The 18,939-nt window shown below is 40.4% G+C and overlaps 1 protein-coding gene across 3 annotated transcripts in view; it reads right to left on the minus strand.

Moving 5' to 3' along the window:
• The window catches only part of Anapc1 (anaphase promoting complex subunit 1), an 81,954-nt gene extending 71,065 nt beyond the window's left edge, over positions 1–10,889 (minus strand). Inside the window, exons 1-6 of one of the 3 annotated variants that reach the window (XM_026380053.2) lie at positions 10,659–10,889; positions 9,169–9,405; positions 7,356–7,517; positions 2,397–2,448; positions 2,103–2,203; positions 857–939 (exon numbers count right to left, since the gene is read on the minus strand). In XM_026380053.2, coding sequence (XP_026235838.1) covers positions 857–939; positions 2,103–2,203; positions 2,397–2,448; positions 7,356–7,517; positions 9,169–9,381 — 611 coding nt within the window. In that variant the 5' untranslated portion in view covers positions 9,382–9,405; positions 10,659–10,889. Of the gene's footprint in view, positions 1–856; positions 940–2,102; positions 2,204–2,396; positions 2,449–7,355; positions 7,518–9,168; positions 9,406–10,633 lie in introns of those variants that run through there. The other 2 variants (XM_026380054.2, XM_026380055.2) reach the window with 2 other exon arrangements.
• Between the last annotated feature and the right edge of the window lie 8,050 nt (positions 10,890–18,939).

The raw sequence follows: 18,939 nt of genomic DNA on the forward strand, positions 1-18,939 counted from the left end.
CTCTCAAAAGGCAACCCAAACTTTACTATTTTTCCGTTTTTTCTATTTCATTCCTAGAGATCTCTCTTCTAATAATAGTTCTACACATACAGAGAGGGGAAATCACTATAACCCAGGGAACATAGGGCCAACAGCAGTCACTACAGAACCCAGAGAGTGAAAGACTTAAAGCCATCTTTTCATTGAGCTTTCTTGGTGGCTGTGTGACTATAGCAGCCAAGAAAGAAACTCAGCCCTCTACACCTGTTTACAAATAGGTGTACTTAGGGGGAAAAAAGAAGCAGTAAAACAACATCAAGTAAACAGAAGTTCACATTTGTTAAATATGACTTTAAAATAAAGGGGGAAAAGGTTTTCTTCTATCAGAACAGAAAGAAATTAAAATCTGTAAGCAATTTTCTTAAAACTCAGCAAGTGTCTGCTTTTTGCCCCACACTATGGCAGGTGCTATATGTTCTTGCTCTTCAGTGAACAACATTTAGAGAAAGACAAAGTCAGCAGACCATGAATAACCATCTACCATTTACTGGGCACCTAATACACACTACTAGGTCCTATGTCAGTGTGCATAAATCCAAGAGGTAAATGACAGTATTCCTGTAGTAGACATGGAAACTAAAGATTAGAAAGCTCTAATCATTTGCCCACAGTAACACAAAGAAAAAACTGCAGAGCTAAGAACTGAGACTCATTATTAATATATCTGCTCATTCAAATTTACTTCAGGGGTGGGTGGAGCTGTAGATAATTAAGTGCAGAGTAAGTAGAGCTGTTAAATGTACAATACTGACTTCAGAGAACTTTGGGGTTAGCAATTTTACCTCAAAACCAAGTGTGAACTCAGTCAAATGAATACCTGGGTGGACCTGGAGGGACCTCATGTGATGAGCTGCTTCGTTCGAACAACAATCCATATTTTGTGGGCCAAACATTTGCAACCTGTCATGCAAATGGTGGGAAAAGGCACAAGTAAGAGAACCTACCCTTTCTTTAAAAAATATCTTTAGGAAACATGACAGAACATTGGATTTTCATTCAATAAGAACTTTACAAAATAATATGATCAATAGCTATAATTTTTTTAAAAATGTAATTCTTGGACTGGGGATGTGGCTCAAGCGGTAGCACGCTTGCCTAGCATGCGTGAGGCCCAGGTTCGATCCTCAGCATCACAAACAAAGATGTTGTGTCCGCTGAAAACTAAAAAACAAATATTAAAAAATTCTCTCTCTCAAAATAAATAAATAAATAAATAAATAAAAATTTAAAAAATGTAATTCTAACAAGCAACTCTTGGATAAAAACAAATCTAAGGAATAATTCAATGTGAAATTCTTACCGGTGGCTAGTATCAAAATGACAATGTGATAAAATTTTAACCACAGCACTAGGCATTAAAAATATAAGCAGCTTTGGAAAAAACCAGTCTGTCACTTGCCTTATTTAACAGAAGCAAAATGATAACTTTCATTCTGGTATTAGGGATTGAACCCAGGGGTACTTGACCATTGAGCCACATCCCCAGCTCCATTTTATTTTTTGTTTTAAGGCAGGATCTTACTAAGTTGCTTAGCGCTCGATAAGTTGCTGAGGCTGGACTCAGATTTGAGATCCTCCTGCCTCAGCCTCCCGAGTGCTGCAATTACAGGCATGCACCAACATGCCTGGCTCAAAATAGTATTTTTAATATTATTGAAACTGACAGGGCTGGGGATGTGGCTCAAGCGGTAGCGCGCTCGCCTGGCATGCGTGCGGCCCGGGTTCGATCCTCAGCACCACATACCAACAAAGATGTTGTGTCTGCCGAGAACTAAAAAATAAATATTAAAAATTCTCTCTGTCTCTCTCTCTCTCTCTCTCTAAAAAAAAAAAAAAAACGAAACTGACAAAAACTTCTCCAAAAAAACCTTCATAATTCACTTCATTAACTTATTTCTTATGCAAAGAACAGAAAAATGGTAAGCCATTAAAGCTACTAAAACTTAAATTATTATGACTAAAAATAGCATTCTTGATTATAAGACATAAAAGATCTCTGAAACCAATTAATTTAATACTGCTCTCCAACAAAACACACAAAAAACTAAAACATTCAAGTTTACCTGAAATGGTAAGGAAGCTATATAATCCTTCCCTTCTATGCTATGCATGTTAATACATGAGCTCTGCAATATACAAATGCATTTCTCTACTTCATGTCTACCTGAAAAGAAAGCACACAACATTTTGGAGGGGGTTCTGCTGAAGAGTTCAACCTGATGATACAAACATTCTTATGCACAATATGAAAGTGCTTAGCTTAAACCATTACCATGACTATGCATTTTGAATGAAAAAAAAAATGAGATAAACATTTGGAATCATCATAAGAAATAAAATTTCAAAAAGAAACTTACTGTAGGTCTTTTCAGACTTATCCTGTGATATAATGAAGTCACACCACAAAGCCTAAAATCAAAACAAAATGCTTACCTAAGAAAAGTGTATCTAAATAATAATCTATTAACTAATGGCATCTAAATAATAATGAAAATACCTACCAAATATCTTTCTCTCTCCTCACCTCAAAACATATACCATAAGAAAACACAAAATTACGACTAATGATAAGTATTATAAGGAAAGATAAAACATGTTTATAATTAAATTTTATGGAAAGAGAAGACAAAAATCAAAACATCTACTAGACAGAAGCCTTTTGCAGCAAAAATTCAAATCCCGGCTCAGGCTATATTACAGCCTGTATCCTATACAAAGCTGAAGGTATTTACCAACTGATTCTAGACTCACATTAGAAAAAAATATTTAGAAAAAACTAAGACTTTTTTTTTTGCAGGGGTGGGGGGTGTAACTGGGGATTGTACCCACGGGACTCTACCAGAGTCAGATCTTTTTAATTTGTTTATTCTGAGTCAGGATCTCACTATGTCGTCCAGGCTGGCCTCAAACTTTGTGATCCCGCTGCCTCAGCCACTCGAGTAGCTGGGATTAAGGTGTGTACCACCACACCCAGCACATCTTCCTTTCTTAAAGGACCACTGTATAAAATATCAACTAGGAAAAACCATTAAACTTTAACTGGCATGCTCAACAATCCCTGAAATTATTTAATGGCATGTCTGTGTTTTTTAACTTTGCTAAAATGTACACAATATAAAATCTGCCATTTTAGCCACACAATTCAGTGGCATTAAATACAGCCACAACTGACGCAACCTCGCCACCACACGTCCATAAATTTTGTTCACCCACATCAGAAACTGCTTGTTAAACAAAATACTCTCCTTCTCACCCTCGCCCAGCCTCTGCTCCACCCTGCCTATGGATCTGCCTATGACTGGCACCTCATACAAGTGAACCTTCCAATATTTTCCCTTTGCGTCTGGTATATTTCATTGAGTGTAATGTTTTCAAGCTTTACCCGGGTGGTGGCATGCATCAGTTTCTCTTACCATTGTAAACTTGAGTACTATTCCCCCAGTTGCATATGCCACATTCTGTTTACCCATTCATCTATCCAGGGGTTGCATGGGTTAAGCTTGCCTTTTGGCCACTGTGAATGATGCAAGCCTCTGCTGCAGTCCCTATTTTCTTCATGTAGACACCTAGAAGTGGAACTGCTGAATCATAGGGTGATCCTGCATGTAACTTTTTGAAAAAAGATCACAAGCCATTTTCCACAGCAGCTTTTTTACATTCCTAACAGTAATGCACAAGGATTCCAATTTCTGTTCAGTCTCAATAATACTTTTTATTATTATTTTTGCTCACACCCAACCTAATATATGTAAAGTGGCATCTCACACTTGTAGTTTGTTTTTTGCCTAGTGACCAGTGATACTTAACAGATTCTGATGTGCTTATTAGCCAATGGTACATCTTTAGAGTAATGTCTATTTAAGTCCTTTTGCCCATTTTTTAATTGGACTTTTTTGTTTAAATGGTAGGAGTTTTTTTTTTGTTTTTTTTTTTTTTAAAGAGAGAGTGAGAGAGGAGAGAGAGAGAGAGAGAATTTTTAATATTTATTTTTTAGTTCTCGGCGGACACAACATCTTTGTTGGTATGTGGTGCTGAGGATCGAACCCGGGCCGCACGCATGCCAGGTGAGCGCGCTACTGCCTGAGCCACATTCCCAGCCCAATGGTAGGAGTTTTTAATAGCATTTTTATTAAATGAAAATTCACAAATAAAATACACATTGGAACTGCGCTTCAATCTCAAATGTCCAAAATCAACACTGCCCCTATTATAGCTTCAACTTCCATTCAATCCTAGTTTCTTGGTCTCTAAAAGTAACTATATTAACATCTCTTTTATCCTTGATCTCTAAGAGCTCACCAGCCCTTTTTCTAACTCCCTCAGCTTTGTCACCTATCTTTCCTCAAGGCACCAATCTCTTTCAACAGAACTACCACAAAATAATAACCCTAACCAGCCTCACTACTCTCAGTCAATCCTGTATATTGCCACCAAACTCATCTCTTCTTTTTTTAAAATATTTATTTATTTTTAAGTTTTAGGTGGACACAATATCTTTATTTTACATTTATTTGGTGCTAAGAATCGAACCCAATATCTCGTGAATGCTAGGCGAGCACTCTACTACTGAGCCACAACCCCAGCCCCCTCATCTCTTCTTAAGACTACAAAACTAGTTTAAAAATCCTTGTTGGTTTAAAAAATTCATTTAAAAATCTCTTGCAGGCTCCCTTATGCATACAGCTTAAAATCCAAATTCTTTGATTTGATACGAGCCTAAATCTACCCAGTACCCACCTGCCTCTCTCTATACCCTCATGTGTACTTTTGAACTTAAGCCTAGGTTATGTTTTCCGCAATTCTTTTTCCTGAGATTTCTTTTTGCCTAGAATCCCCTTCTTTCACCAATTTCAAACTCAAATGTCATCTTCTTTGAAAATCCCTCCTTCAGATCGCAACGCCTTGTGTTCTCACCACACTGTGGATATACAGTTACTATACAGCCATAGCTATAGCACTTAAGTTATTTGCTGATCAGCCCACCTTCTAGGCTACAAGCCTTTCAAAAGCAGAAACTGTATTCATCTTTGTAGCCCCAGCACCCAGCACCATGTCTGTAACACTAAACACCAGTAGGACCAATAAAGAATGGACAGGGCTGGGGATACAGCTAAGTTAGTAGAGTGTTTGCCTCCCTTGCACAAGGTCTGTGTTCAATTCCCAGCACCACCAAAAAAAAAAAAAAGAAAGAAAAAACAGAATGAGTCACACATACCTGCTAATATTCCTTAACCAAATAAAAAATTATCTCTCTCCACACTAGCAAGAAGACTAACAATACATTTTCCAGAACAAAAGGACTGAAATTCCAAATCTTATGATTACACTTAGAAGTGATATTAGTATAAAAGAGACTTAAGATAAAGGAGATAACTATACCTTGGAACCCAGCAAACAAGCAACTGTTCCTTGGAGAAATTAAGATGGGAACAATGAAGCTAAAAAAACTTTTTGAAATTCACTTTTCACATTTATACTCTGTGGGTTACATGGGAGAAAATTTACCTTTAAAAAAGATCAGTGACTTAAAACATTCCTGGATAGATGCTTTCACATCTGCCCTCAAATTATGGAATAATTCAGTCTGTACTTCCAAATAAATAGAGCGCAATGCTCATCAAGAATAATTAATAGAAGGAGGAGGGTATAGCAGTGTCAAAGCACAAAGATTTCATTATTTATAAATGAGGAACTTCATACCAGCCAAAGCCTCCCGGCAATGGCCCAACCTCTAATTCTAATTGTACATGGATTAAGTTTTTCTCCTAATTTTTTATTCTAAAACTTTTCAATAAGTTAAAATAATACAGTCAATATCTGTTTCACCTAACCCAACAACCATAACATTTTCCCCTATTTGTCTATGTATGTACATTTGTGTACTCATGGGATTGAGAGGGAGGTCGGTGACTACTTAAACACATCATGATACTTCGTCCCTAAATACTACTTGTGACTTCCTAAAAATAAAGATGTTCTCCTATAAAACCACAAAATTATCATCCCTCCTAAGGGAGGAAAAAATTCTCTAATATCATCTAACATCCAGCCCCTTCTCAGTTTTCCCATTTCCCCACTCCCTTCAAAAATCTAGGAGTCAACCAGAGCTCATTTATCAGGATTCAAAAACACTGCATTTAGTGATGTTCCTTGAGTCTCTTCATTTAGAACAGTCCTCACCATTTTTCTTTCTCACAGAATGACTTTCTTAAAAAGATCAGAATGCAGGCACTTCTATATTCTGGTTTTGTCTGCTAGTTTCTTCATGGTGTTTTTCTCTTTAAATATTTTTATTAAGAAAAATTTCAAATATATATCAAGTAAACACAGTAAGATAATGAATCTTCCTCAGCCAGCTTCAAAAATTACCAACCTTCAGACATTCTTACCTCACCTGTACCAACACACTCGTCTCATGCTACTTTACAATGTGATCCTCTAGTCCTCACCTGTCTATAAACTAGAAATTAGGACTAAATATTCAGTTAAATACTGTTGGGAAGAACACCTGGAGAATGACACCACGTACCTTACTCTAGGGCACACAATGTCCCTCTTCCTGTTGTTAGCCATGCTCCAGTCCATCAGGTGGTTGAGGTGGAGATCAATAGACAACTCCAAAACAGAAGTACATTTCTTCCCTTCCATTTAGCAAGGAATCCACAGGGTGACAACCTTACTGTCATGTATGACCCTTTCATGCAACAGTGTTAGCAACCATCTACAATCTTAGCTGAACCAATTATTACACTGGAGGTTATGAAATGGTGATATTTTAATTCTATCACTTTTTCTACATGTACTTGCTGGAATTCTCCATCAACTAGAGATAGACTGCATGTCTTCCTGAAAAGACACAGCAAATGCTTAATTCCTTCCCTTTATTCACCATTTTTTTTTAGAAGAGTTAAATGTAAAAGCCAACTGCAATGGTAGTAAATTAGTTTTCTTTTTCTTTTTCTTTTACTATAAATGCCATAATTTTTATTTATTCCTTATGTTACAATCAATTATAATAATGCATTTAAAAATATTTTCATATCCTTAACAGATTTTTGTTGACAATAAAAAACTGAAGTACTGAAGAATAATACTGAGTCATTGTCACTGGCAAAGGATAGAGTACAAAAAGGTGAGGATACATAAAATGAAATTTTTATTTTCCTGCTATTATGTTTACTACATGTTAAAATGTACCCACAGCTGCTGGGAACTTCATACTGTTATCATTTCTGTTAAATTTTGAAACAAAAGCTTTTTTGAAAAAACACATGTAACAAATATTCAATCAAATGTTAGAATTCAAATCAACTCACCTGCTGAACAGGACTGTCAACAGTAAATGCTTTATAAACAGCCAATGCCTGGCTTTTACTTCCTTTGCTCCAAATCACCATATTTCCCGCCACATAGAGCTCCTCATCATAGTCCGCTTCATCTCCAATTTCACTGACGCCTTTCCTTAACTGCCAGCTTTCCTTTAAAATCAACACATATAAGACATGTTCAAGCACTCTTTTTGCTTTTTCAATAGCCTGGAGCAAGATTTATTTGTCTAAGGAGTTAAACTCAATACAGCCCAACTTCTCAGAGGTTTGGTGCTCTAGTGAACAGAGGATAGAGTACACAGGGTATAATATATCTTACAGGATTTTCAGAAACAAAAATTCACTCAAGAATTCTCTATATGGGCTGGGGATGTGGCTCAAGTGGTAGCGCGCCTGCCTGGCATGCGTGCGACCAGGGTTCAATCCTCAGTACCACATACAAACAACAATGTTGTGTCCGTCAAAAACTGAAAAATAAATATTAAAATTCTCTCCTCTCTTCTCTCTCTCTCTCTCTCTCTCTCTCTCTCTTAAAAAAAAAAAAAAAAGAATTCTCTATATTATATGTTTTACATTATACCCCTGTATTATTCTCCCAAAAGTAAACAAGCAAAAACTAAAGCTTCCCTAGAGATCAAAAAAGAAAATCATATCCTTGGGAGACTAAATAGACAGATTAGGTGTACACAGGGTGTGAAGAGGGCAAGTGAGGTGCACAGAGCATCACTGGGGAGTTCACACACAGTGCAAACTTCCTGCTCCACAGCTGCAAACATTCACCTTCCCTCCCTTGTCCCAGCCATAAATAAGTGGAAGAAAGAAAGGGTGCCTGTAATCCCAGTGACTCAGGACACTGAAGCAGAAGCATCACAGGTTCTAGGTCAGCCTCAGCAATTTAACAAGACCCTATTTCAAAATAAATACAAGAAGGGCTGGGAATGTAGCTCAATTGTAAAGCACCCTTGGGTTCAAACCTCAGTACTGCATAAAAAAAAAAAAACTTTTTTAAAGAACTACTGTACTATCTGTTTTGGGGTTTGTTTTTGTTTTTAAAGCTGCTGAACAAGACTTTATTGAGATTTGCTCCCTGGCGAGAACCTCCAGGCCAACAGAGCAGGTCTGGGGGAATCGCCTCTATTTTCTGCTTTTTTATGAGTGAGACAGGATCTTGCTAAGTTGCCCAAGGTGCTCTAGAACTCAAAATCCTCCTGCCTCAGCCTCTTGAGTAGCTGGGATTATAAATATCTTCTTATAAAACAGTTCCCTCTCCTCAGAAACATATAAATGAGGGCTGGGGTTGTGGCTCAGCAGTAGAGCACTCACCTAGCATGTGTGAGGCACTGGGTTCGATCCTCAGCGCCACATTAAATAAATAAATAGATAGATAGATAGATGAATAAATAAATAAAGCTTTGTGTCCAACTACAACTAAAACAAATATTTTTTTAAAAAAAGAAACATGTAAGTGATTAACTGCAGGGACCATTTCTAATGTCTACCATTTAATCATCAAATAACACAAAATCTAGTTTCCACATATTAACAGAAATGCTTAAAAAGAAGCATAATCACAATAATGATTCTCAGTATAAAATCACAAGCTATACAGTATGTCTAAAACTAGCAGTTAAGACACTATTATTTAGTACATTGTTATTTTAGCATTGACTGAAATTACAACACCTTAGCATTTACCCTGGAAGTAGCACCTTACTCTTTTCTCAGTTGCATGGGGGTAGCCTTAAATTTCAAGTTTATATTACTCAACATTTCAAAAATACACTGAGAATCTTTATGGCACCTTGTGTTTCTCGTGGATTGTAACCTCCTGAAGAGATCCCACCAAGCCAGCAGCACCATCAGAAGACCACAGCTCAGAGGCCGGCTGCAGCTGGCGAAGCTGAAGGTTCAAAGCATTAGGGTGGTGCTTGCAGTGGTCTCGACCAAAAGGAACAAATTCTTGCAAATCTCCTGCTGCAATCATTGTTGCCCTTTCTTCATAGAAGTTCGACATGGGTTCCAGATATCAACATTATTTCTGTATAGATTCAAACACATCTGGTCAGCTTTTAGAATCAAACCAGTTTATTTCTACAAAGACATGGAGGAGTTGTGGTGAAAACATGCCACTCTTACTTCCCAAACACTTCCATGTGGAGTGACAGTGGGTAAAATCTTAACACTGTATATTTAATAGTACCGGTGCCAGTTCTGTCCCTGAGACAACATCCAGAAATGGGTTTCATGGCATAACATTTAAGCTGTGCAACCCTCAAATGCAGAACTCGAAATACTTGATGTCAGCACTACAAAGAGCCCTTAGCATGACTGAAATAGCACTCAAGAAAAACAAAGTTTAACCGAATTTGACTTAAGATTCTCACCTGAGATCTGTTTGGTGTCACTTTGAATTGCTGCACAAACACCTCAAAGCCTCTGTAATTTCTATACAGCTCCCCTAGAGCCACAAAGTTATTTCACTATAAATGTTATGCCTGAGATAATTATGGCATGAAATATGGCACAAGTTCTTTGCTCCACGTGCTAGAAAACCAGTATTGAGAACACTAGATGTGGGACAGAACCTTAAAAGCATCTTATAAAACTTACAAGAATTTCAAACTTCAGCTGGCCTTCCTATCTTCTCAACAAAAGAACCAACATTAAAGAGCTCGGGACTTTATCCAACTTTAGTCGTGCAGTTTTCTAATGTATTTTCTTAGAACCTGAGAGAAAACTGCAGAATTTTTATTTGTATTGTATTAGCCTTATTTTTTACAGTATGGTAAGTTTTTGTTCTGATTAGGGCAACGTATTTAATATTTTTTACAGTAAAGCAAGTTTACTTTACAAATGTGTCAACAATTTAGGCAACATAACCAGCTACAGTAAGAGGAGTAAGTTGATGTGGTGCCAATCAAAACGTCAGCACTGACGACTAGAGCAAAAACTACCGCGCCAAAAAAGGACACCCCCATCCAGAGCGGGGACCTGGAGCCGCGTCTCCGTAGAGCGCAGAGCGCCTGGCCTTTCCCGGGTGGTGGAAGCCGCAGGCTAAGCGCCTCAGCCTCCGCACACCGGCTCCGAGCCCGGGTCCAAAGGCCCGGGCCGCACCCGGGACGCCGCACCCGGCTCGGCGAAGCCAGGCGCGCCCCGGAGAGCGCGACCCTGGGGCGGGAAGCCCCTTGGCCCGCCCCGGGTCCCACCCCTTCGGTCCCCGCGCGAGCCCCTCGGGGCGGAGGCGAACGTCAAGGCGCGCGACCCACCCGCTAGCGGCGGCGCGGCCCGCACCTGTAGGACTCGGGACGCGTCAGGCGCGGCGAGCCCCGGCCCCTCCCCGGAGGCGCGGGGGCCGAGGAAGCCCGAGGGCAGCGGCAGAGCGGTCGGGGTGACTCCTCGGCCGCCGCAGCTTCTCATCCCCTCTCCCTCCCCTATTCCGGAGGGAGAACGGGCAACGACAGTACTAGACTGTTAACGACAGGCAGGCATGCGAGACGTTCAAATGGACGCGTCCATCTTGGCCTTCCCGACCTGCCTCGCGCCGGGGCGGGGCGTCGCGGGAGGTGGGGCGTCCGCAGCCCTGGAGCCTGCGCAGTAGCGCGAAGGTGGGCCCGCCCAACTCGCGCCCGACCGCCCCTTTCACAGTTGCGCGCGGAGCTGGGCGGCGGCCTCTGCTGGCTCTGTGCACCCATGCACCGCTGCAGGCATCCAGAGATCCTGTCCTGCGTGTGTCGCCGGGAGCCTGAGCTGCCTCCTCACTCAGTGAGATGGTTTTTATGGCTGGTTTTGCTTCAGCCTACTGACCCCAATGGAAGTATGTGCCTCCAGACAGGGTGGGAGGGCGAGGGAGATGGCTGCTATTCTCTCTTTGCCGGTGCACTTTAACCCCGTGGGATCCAGACTCTGATTGGCAGGAGGAGTGCAGTTTCCGAAGTTCGCAGACACATTCTCAGGCTTTCATCTTAGGAAGCCCAGCTTTATCCCTCCCTCCCTCCGTCCTGAGGGTCCACCTGTAACTATCACAGTTTTGAGAGCTAGAACACTTTCTTGAACTTCATGTCCCATTGCCTGAATCTCTAGGGTCAGAGTATATTGCCACGAACCAGGCACGATATCCCAAACCTGTAATCCCAGTAAGTTGGGAAACTGAAGCAGGAGAATTGCAAGTTCTCAGCAATTTAGGGAAGCCTTAAGCAATGTAGCCAAACCCTTTCTCAAAAAAAAAAAAAAAAAATTAAGGGTTGGGAATGTAGCTCAGTGGTAAAATGCCCCTGGGTTTGATCTGCAGTACCAAGAGAAAAAAAAAAAGAAGAAGAAGAAAGAAAGAAGGAAGGAAGGAAGGAAAGAAAGAGAAAAAGATATATATATAGAGAGAGAGAGAGAATGTGTTAGAGAGGATATTCATATTATTAATTGGAGTATTTTATTTTACTACTCCTATTATCTAACAGATAAAGTTCTAATTCTTCACTCAAAATGTAAGGTTGGCTGGAATTTTGTGTCTTCACTTAAAGTGTTTACTGAGATTCCCCAAACACACCTTGCACTTCATTGCCTTGATATCTTGATTAATTCCTTACCCTTATCTCAAATGCCCCTTATTGAAAACATGCACTTAAACTCAAAATTTTTTGCGTAAACCGGGTTTTCATTTTAGACATTTATCTGAAATCAAAATATTCCTAGAATATCCTGGCCTGAGGATACAGAGGACAAATTAATAATCTTCCCACATGGGCTGCTCTTATCCTTAATCTGCTCCTTCCCACAGGCTTTACCTTCCTTCAATGTCCCTTTCTACCCCCACCAGGATTTTCTGGAAAAACCTGCAGCAGCAGGACACACCTCAGTTATCTCTCAGTTTCTCTTCCTCACCAGTTTCCATAACCCCTACCTCGTGTCCCACCTCAGCCACCTGGGGCCTGCCTGCATCTCCACCAGCCTCCATGGCCCTACCAGATGGCATGTGCTGCAGAAAGCCAGGCCCTCTCCCCTGGACGCACTGTGCAGCCAAGCCATCATCCCACTCCCTGATTCTGGCTTCTCCTGCAGAGAGAAGATATTTATCCAGACTTGGATAAATGGCTTCCCTGTGGGGTGTGGGCGCTGGCTTCTAAAGAGGTCAACAGAAACCTAGATACAAAGCAAACTTTGACCAACAAGAACAGGCAGAAAGGAACCAGACTTAATTAAATTCTCTTTCTTCTCCCTCGGTGGACTATTCTAAGGCATGGTCTTTCTGCACAGACTATCCGAAGATATCCTGTGTGACCTAGTGGTCAGCCCTGTTCAGCAGTGTGCAAAATTTGGGGCATTCTGTTGTAAAGCAGCAGCCAGAATGATATTGTCATCCTTCCCTTCCGTATGTGTTTCCCCTGTCCATTCTCTGTCTTGGGCTAAAGCAGCTGCATTCCTCTTTGTTTCCAGCCCTATTTCTAGGGAACTGAGGTAGCCCCGTCTACAGTCTTACACCACTACCTGTCCAGGGTCTGAAGCAGAGTCACCAAAAAATTTCCCCCAACTCTCACTCCTGGGCATTCCCTTCTCTGCTCAAAGAGTTCTCTCAGGGTGCCTCTTTGGCCTTGACTGCATTGTCCTCTCTGAGGACTCGAAGGTCTACACTGATCTTTCCCCTTCAATGCTCCCAAGGCTCTTAATCCTTCAAGTGCCAGAGCAGTCGCTGCATTTCCTGCAGGTGGCAACTGAGGCCCTGCCCCTGCAGCACTCCTGCATTGTGAGCAGCCCTGTCTGCCCACCCCGGCTCCAGAATGCAAAAGTCTCTTAAGAAAGCAAATCCTCTCAGCAACTCCAGTGGCTGAGGCAAATTCAAGGCCAGCCTCAGCAACTTAGGAAGACTCTATCTCAACAATATTCTGAAAGGGGGTGGGGGGGCAGGGAATGTAGCTGAGTAGTACAGAGCCTCTGGGTTCCACCCCCAGTCCCTCACCCCCCTCTGAAAAAAGAAAGCAGATCCTTCTACACGTGCCACTAACTGTCTCCCCTGGTGGAGGTCCAAACCACAAATCCAGGAGCTTCAGAAGACCCACAGCTCCTCTTGTCTCCATCGTCCTCCCCCTTCTAATGTTACTTTAGGCATACACTGGAATCAGAATCCAAAGATCCTCCTAACCCTCTCATAGTCTACCAAACAAGCATGGATGACCTTTATCAAGGGTCCTGAGGTTGCATCTTGGATACAGATCTAGATAGACCCACCATCATAAAATAGACTTCTTTTACCTCTACAATGAACACTGCAGAAAACTAAAGAAAGAAAGAAGAACTTAGAAGATGGAAAGATCTCCCATGCTCTTGGATAGGCAGAATTAACATTGTCAAAATGGCCATATTGCCAAAAGCATTATACAGATTTAATGGAATACCTATTAAAATCCCTATGATGTTTTTTATTTTTATTTTTTTTTTTTAATATTTATTTTTTAGTTCTCGGCGGACACAACATCTTTGTTGGTATGTGGTGCTGGGGATCGAACCCGGGCCGCACGCATGCCAGGCGAGCGCGCTACTGCCTGAGCCACATCCCCAGCCCATCTATGATGTTTTTTAAAAGTCAATTAAAAACATTTTTTAAACAAATAAATTACACACTGAAAAAAATCCCAGTGATGTTCTTCATAGAAATAGAAAAAGCAAACATGAAATTCATTTGGAAAAATAAGAGCCCCAGAATAGCCAAAACAATCCTTAGTAAGAAAAGAGAAGCATTGAGGCATCACAATACCAGACCTCAAACTATACTACAGAGCTATGGTAACAAAAACGGCATAGTATTGGCACCAAAATAGACCTGTAGACCAATGATACAGAATAGAGGACACAGAGACAAGTCCATATAAATATAGTTATCTTATAGTAGACAAAGGCACCAAAAACATACATTGGAGAAAAGATAGCCTCTTCAATTAATGGTGCTGGAAAAACCAGAAATCCATATGAAGCAAAATGAAATTAAACCCTTATCTCTCATCCTGCACAAAAAAAATCAACCCAAAGTGGGTCAAGGACTTATGCACTATTAACAGAGACCCTGTGCCTACCAGAAGAAAAAGTAGTCCCAAATCTCCACCATGTCAGCTTACAAACTGACTTTCTTTACAATTCCTAAAGCACTGGAAGTAAAACCAAGAATCAATAAATGGGATGGAGTCAAACTAAAAAGTTTCTTCATAACAAAGGAAACAATAATGTGAAGAGAATCTACAGAATGGGAGAAAATCTTTACCATGTGCACCTCAGGTAGAGCATTAATCTCCAGGATATATAAGAACTCAACACCAGAAAAAAAAAAAAAAAAAACAACCCAATCAATAAATGGGCTAAGGAAAGGACACTTCACAGAAGATGAAATAAAATCAATCAACAAATGTAGGAAAAAATGTTCAACCTCTCTAGAAATTAGATAAATGAAAATTAAAACTACACTGAGATTTCATCTCTCTCTAGTCAGAATGGCAATTATCCAGAACACAAGCAACAATAAATGTTGGTGAGAATGCAAGGGGAAAGGTACACTTGTATATGGCTGGTGGGACTGCAAATTGGTACAACTACTCGGGAAAGCAGTATGGAGATTCATCAGAAAACTTGAAACAGAACCACCATTTGACCCAGTTATCCCACTCCTAAATTTATACCCAAAGCACTTAAAATCAGCATACTACAGTGACACAGCCACATCAATGTTTATGGCAGCTCAATTCCAAAAACTAAGCTATGGAATCAATCAAAGTGCCCTTCAACAGATGAATGGATAAAGAAAATATGGTATATATGCCCAATAGAATACTACTCAGCCTTAAAGAAGAATGAAACTATGGCATTTGCTGGTAAATGGATGGAACTGGAGGACATTATGCTAAGTGAAATAAACCAATCCAAAGAACCAAAGGCTGAATGTTTTCTTGATATGTGGATGCTAATTCACAATAAGGGGTGGGAGAGAATAGAGGTACTTTGCATTAGACAGAGAGGAGTGAAAGGAGGGAAGGGGATTGGGATTTATATTCATAGAGATTGGGATTTATCTTTGAAACAGACAATCATCCCATTTTCCCCATCACCTTTGAGAATAAGAAGCAAGTGATAAATCATTTTAAGGCCTTTAAGTACCCACTTGACTCACTCACATATGCCAGACTCTTCCTCCCTTCTGCAGGGTGGGAAGGATAGGAGAAAGAATCAGACATTATGACCCTATGTGCGAATGTGACAACACGACCTGTGTAACTCTGCGTCCAGTACAACCAGAAGAATGAGAAGTTATGCTCCATTTATATGATGGGTCAAAATGCACTCTACTGCATGTATAACTAAGTAGAACAAAATAAAATAAAATAGACCTCTTTTGATACGGTGCCCACCCCAGTAGATAGCAAAATTCCCCATGTATAATTGGTATGCAAAAAAAGTATGTTAAATTCTTATTTCTCACTTTAAATCTGTGACAAAATATACATGTCTATATTAGTAACTATATCTGTGTAACAGTGTTACTATAAACCTTGTGTCTCAAAACAACTCATCTATTGTTACTCTGTGGGTCAGGAGTCCCATGGCTTATCTGAAGGGCTCATTGCTTGCACCTCACATGGCTGTAGTCAGTGTGTGCTTAGGGCTGTGGTCTCATCCCAGGCTCCACTGGGGAAAGTTCCACTTCCAAGCTCACTTGGACTTAATTCCTTGTGATCCTAGGACTAAGGCTGCAGGGTTTTGCTGGCTTTCAGCTAGAGGCTGCCTCCAACACCCAGAGGCCACCAATAGTTCCTTGCCACTTGGGATTCCCAACCTCATCAAAGCAGGCAGGCCAAGAAGGCAACAGAGGGTCCAAAGGCGAGAAATAAGTCATGGTCTCACATAAGGTAATCACAAAAGTGACATCCTGTCACCTTTGAGAACCCTTGAGGGGCGAGGAATTTACAAGGCCACAGAGATCAAGGGAGGGTCTCTGATATGTCTGATAATCATGTTAAGGCCTTCACCTACTCGCTGGACCCACGCGTATGCGGAACTCCTCCTCCCTCACCAGCCTTGCAGGGACTCCTGGGCTCCTCCCTGCCACGCCTGCACAGGGGCCACCGCCAAGGCCATCACACCCCTCCTTCACACCTCAGAAACTACTCAAATGACTGTTGTTAAAGCAAAGTCTTGGGGGTTTTAACTGCAAAGGAGAGGGAGGAGGCAAAACAGGGTGTTTCACACTGAAATCATCCTGGATTTTTTAAAAAATATTTCTTTTAGTTGTCAAAGAACCTTTATTTTATTTATTGATACGTGGTGTGAGAATCAAACCCAGTGCCTCACACATGCTAGGCAAGTGCTCTGCCACTGAGCCACTGTCCAGCTCCATCCTTGATTTTTATAGGATGGGGGAAAAGGACCAAAGAATTGGAGGACAAAAAAAAGAGGGGGGAAAATGAAGGAGTTTACTACAAGTTCATTTACATAGTAAGTGTTAACAGTGCAGTGGATGAACTATCACATCATTTTATGGATTTATTCCATTTTCAGTACATGATCTACAAACTTGAATTCAACTCACAGGGATTGAGAATTATATTTGAAATAGACCAACCATCCCATTTTCCCCATAACTAAGACTTTTCAGAACATGAGGTTTTCAGTTACCCATGACTGCACTTTTTTTTTTTTAATTTTTTAATATTTATTTTTAGTTTTCGGCAGACACAACATCTTTGTTTGTATGTGGTGCAGAGTATCGAACCAGGGCCTCACGCATGCCAGGCGAGCGCGCTACCGCTTGAGCCACATCCCCAGCCCAATGACTGCACTTTTAAGTAATAAAAGACAGGCTTTATATACCACCAAGCAAACTCCAAGACCATGGGTATTGGGATATTTAAGAGAAATAACCTATAAGTGTCCACTTACAGAAAAGCAATCTAAAATAGAGTGAATGAAGGTTTCAGGGGTGATTTCTTTGGGAAGATAAAATTAACGATATTTTTGAAATATTTGTCTGGAGTGAAGATTGAATCCAATGAAGAGATGAGGATAGGATTAGTGAGAAATATGAGAAAACACACAATCCAAGGTCATTCCCAGCCTGGGTAAAACTCAAGAGAGTACAGGGAAGAAGCAGTAGCACATTTAGAGAACTCGCACCGCTGATTCCAAGAGGTGCTATTAAGGGGCTGGGTTGTGGCTTAGTGATAGTGCGCTCTCCTAGCCCGTGCAAGGCCCTGGGTTGATCCTCAGCACCACATAAAAATAAATAAATAAAATAAAGGCATTGTGTCCAATTACACCTGATATATATATATAGATATATAGATATAGATATACATATATATGTATATATGACATATATACATATATATAAATATAATAAATATATATGTGTGTGTATATATACACACACACACACATATATATATTTATTTATTTTTAAAGAGGAGGTACTATTAAGCTATAGTTATCAAGTGAGTGGTTTATAGGAGAAAAATTCACAAATTCATGGAGCATATAGAGCTGAGGAATAAATAACACAAATGTGACTAATTCATGTTTTCAAATAAACTTTGTTTTAAAACTTAGATTTACAGAGATATTGCAAAGATGGTTTAAAGAGTTCTCATATACATGCAGCCTGTCCCCCCTCACCCTTGTTTTTCCTTTTGTACTGGGGATTGAATCCAGAAGCAATAATCCACTGAGCCACATCCCCATTCCTTTTTATTTTTTATATTGAGACAGGGTCTTGCTGAGTTGCTTAGGGTCTCATTAAGTTGCTGAGGCTGGCTTTGAGCTTATGATCCTCCTGCCCCAGCCTCCGGAGCTGCTGGGATTACCTGATGTTTACATTAGTATGATATATTTGTCAAAATTAATGAACCAGCGGGACATGGTGGTGGATGCCTGAAATCCCAGCCATTCAAGACGGAGACAGAAGAATCACAAGTTCAAGTGTAATCTCAGCAATTTCCTGAGACCCTGTCTTAAAATAAAAAGGACTGAGGGGGTAGCTCAGTGGTGGAGCCTTCATGAGTTCAATCTAAAGTACCAAAAAGATTTACAAAATGAATTAACAAACCAATACCAATGCCTTATTTTTTAAAATTTTTTTTAAAGAGAGAGAGAGAGAAAGAAAGAGAGAGAAAGAGAGAGAAAGAGAGAATTTTAATATTTATTTTTTAGTTTTCAGGGCACACAACATCTTTGTATGTGGTGCTGAGGATCAAACCCGGGCGGCATGCATGCCAGGCAAGCACGCTACCACTTGAGCCACATCCCCAGCCCCCCCACCCAATGCCTTATTATTGATTTAAATCAGATCTCATTCGTTATTTCTTAGTGTTCTTTTTCCATTTCAGGATGGATCCCTTCAGGATCCTTAAGATCCTTCAGGACGCATCACAGTGACTCATTTTGTATCCCTAGGCTCGTCTTGTTTTTTTGTTTTTTTGTTTTTTTTTTAGTTGTTGATGCATCTTTATTTTATTCATTTATTTATATGCAGTGCTGAGAATTGAACCCAGTGCCTCACACATGTGAGGCCCGCGCTCTGCCACTGAGCCATGATCCCAGCTCTCCT

This window comes from Urocitellus parryii, chromosome 12 (assembly GCF_045843805.1).
Source record: "Urocitellus parryii isolate mUroPar1 chromosome 12, mUroPar1.hap1, whole genome shotgun sequence".
In the NCBI taxonomy this organism is placed as follows: Eukaryota; Metazoa; Chordata; class Mammalia; order Rodentia; family Sciuridae; genus Urocitellus; species Urocitellus parryii.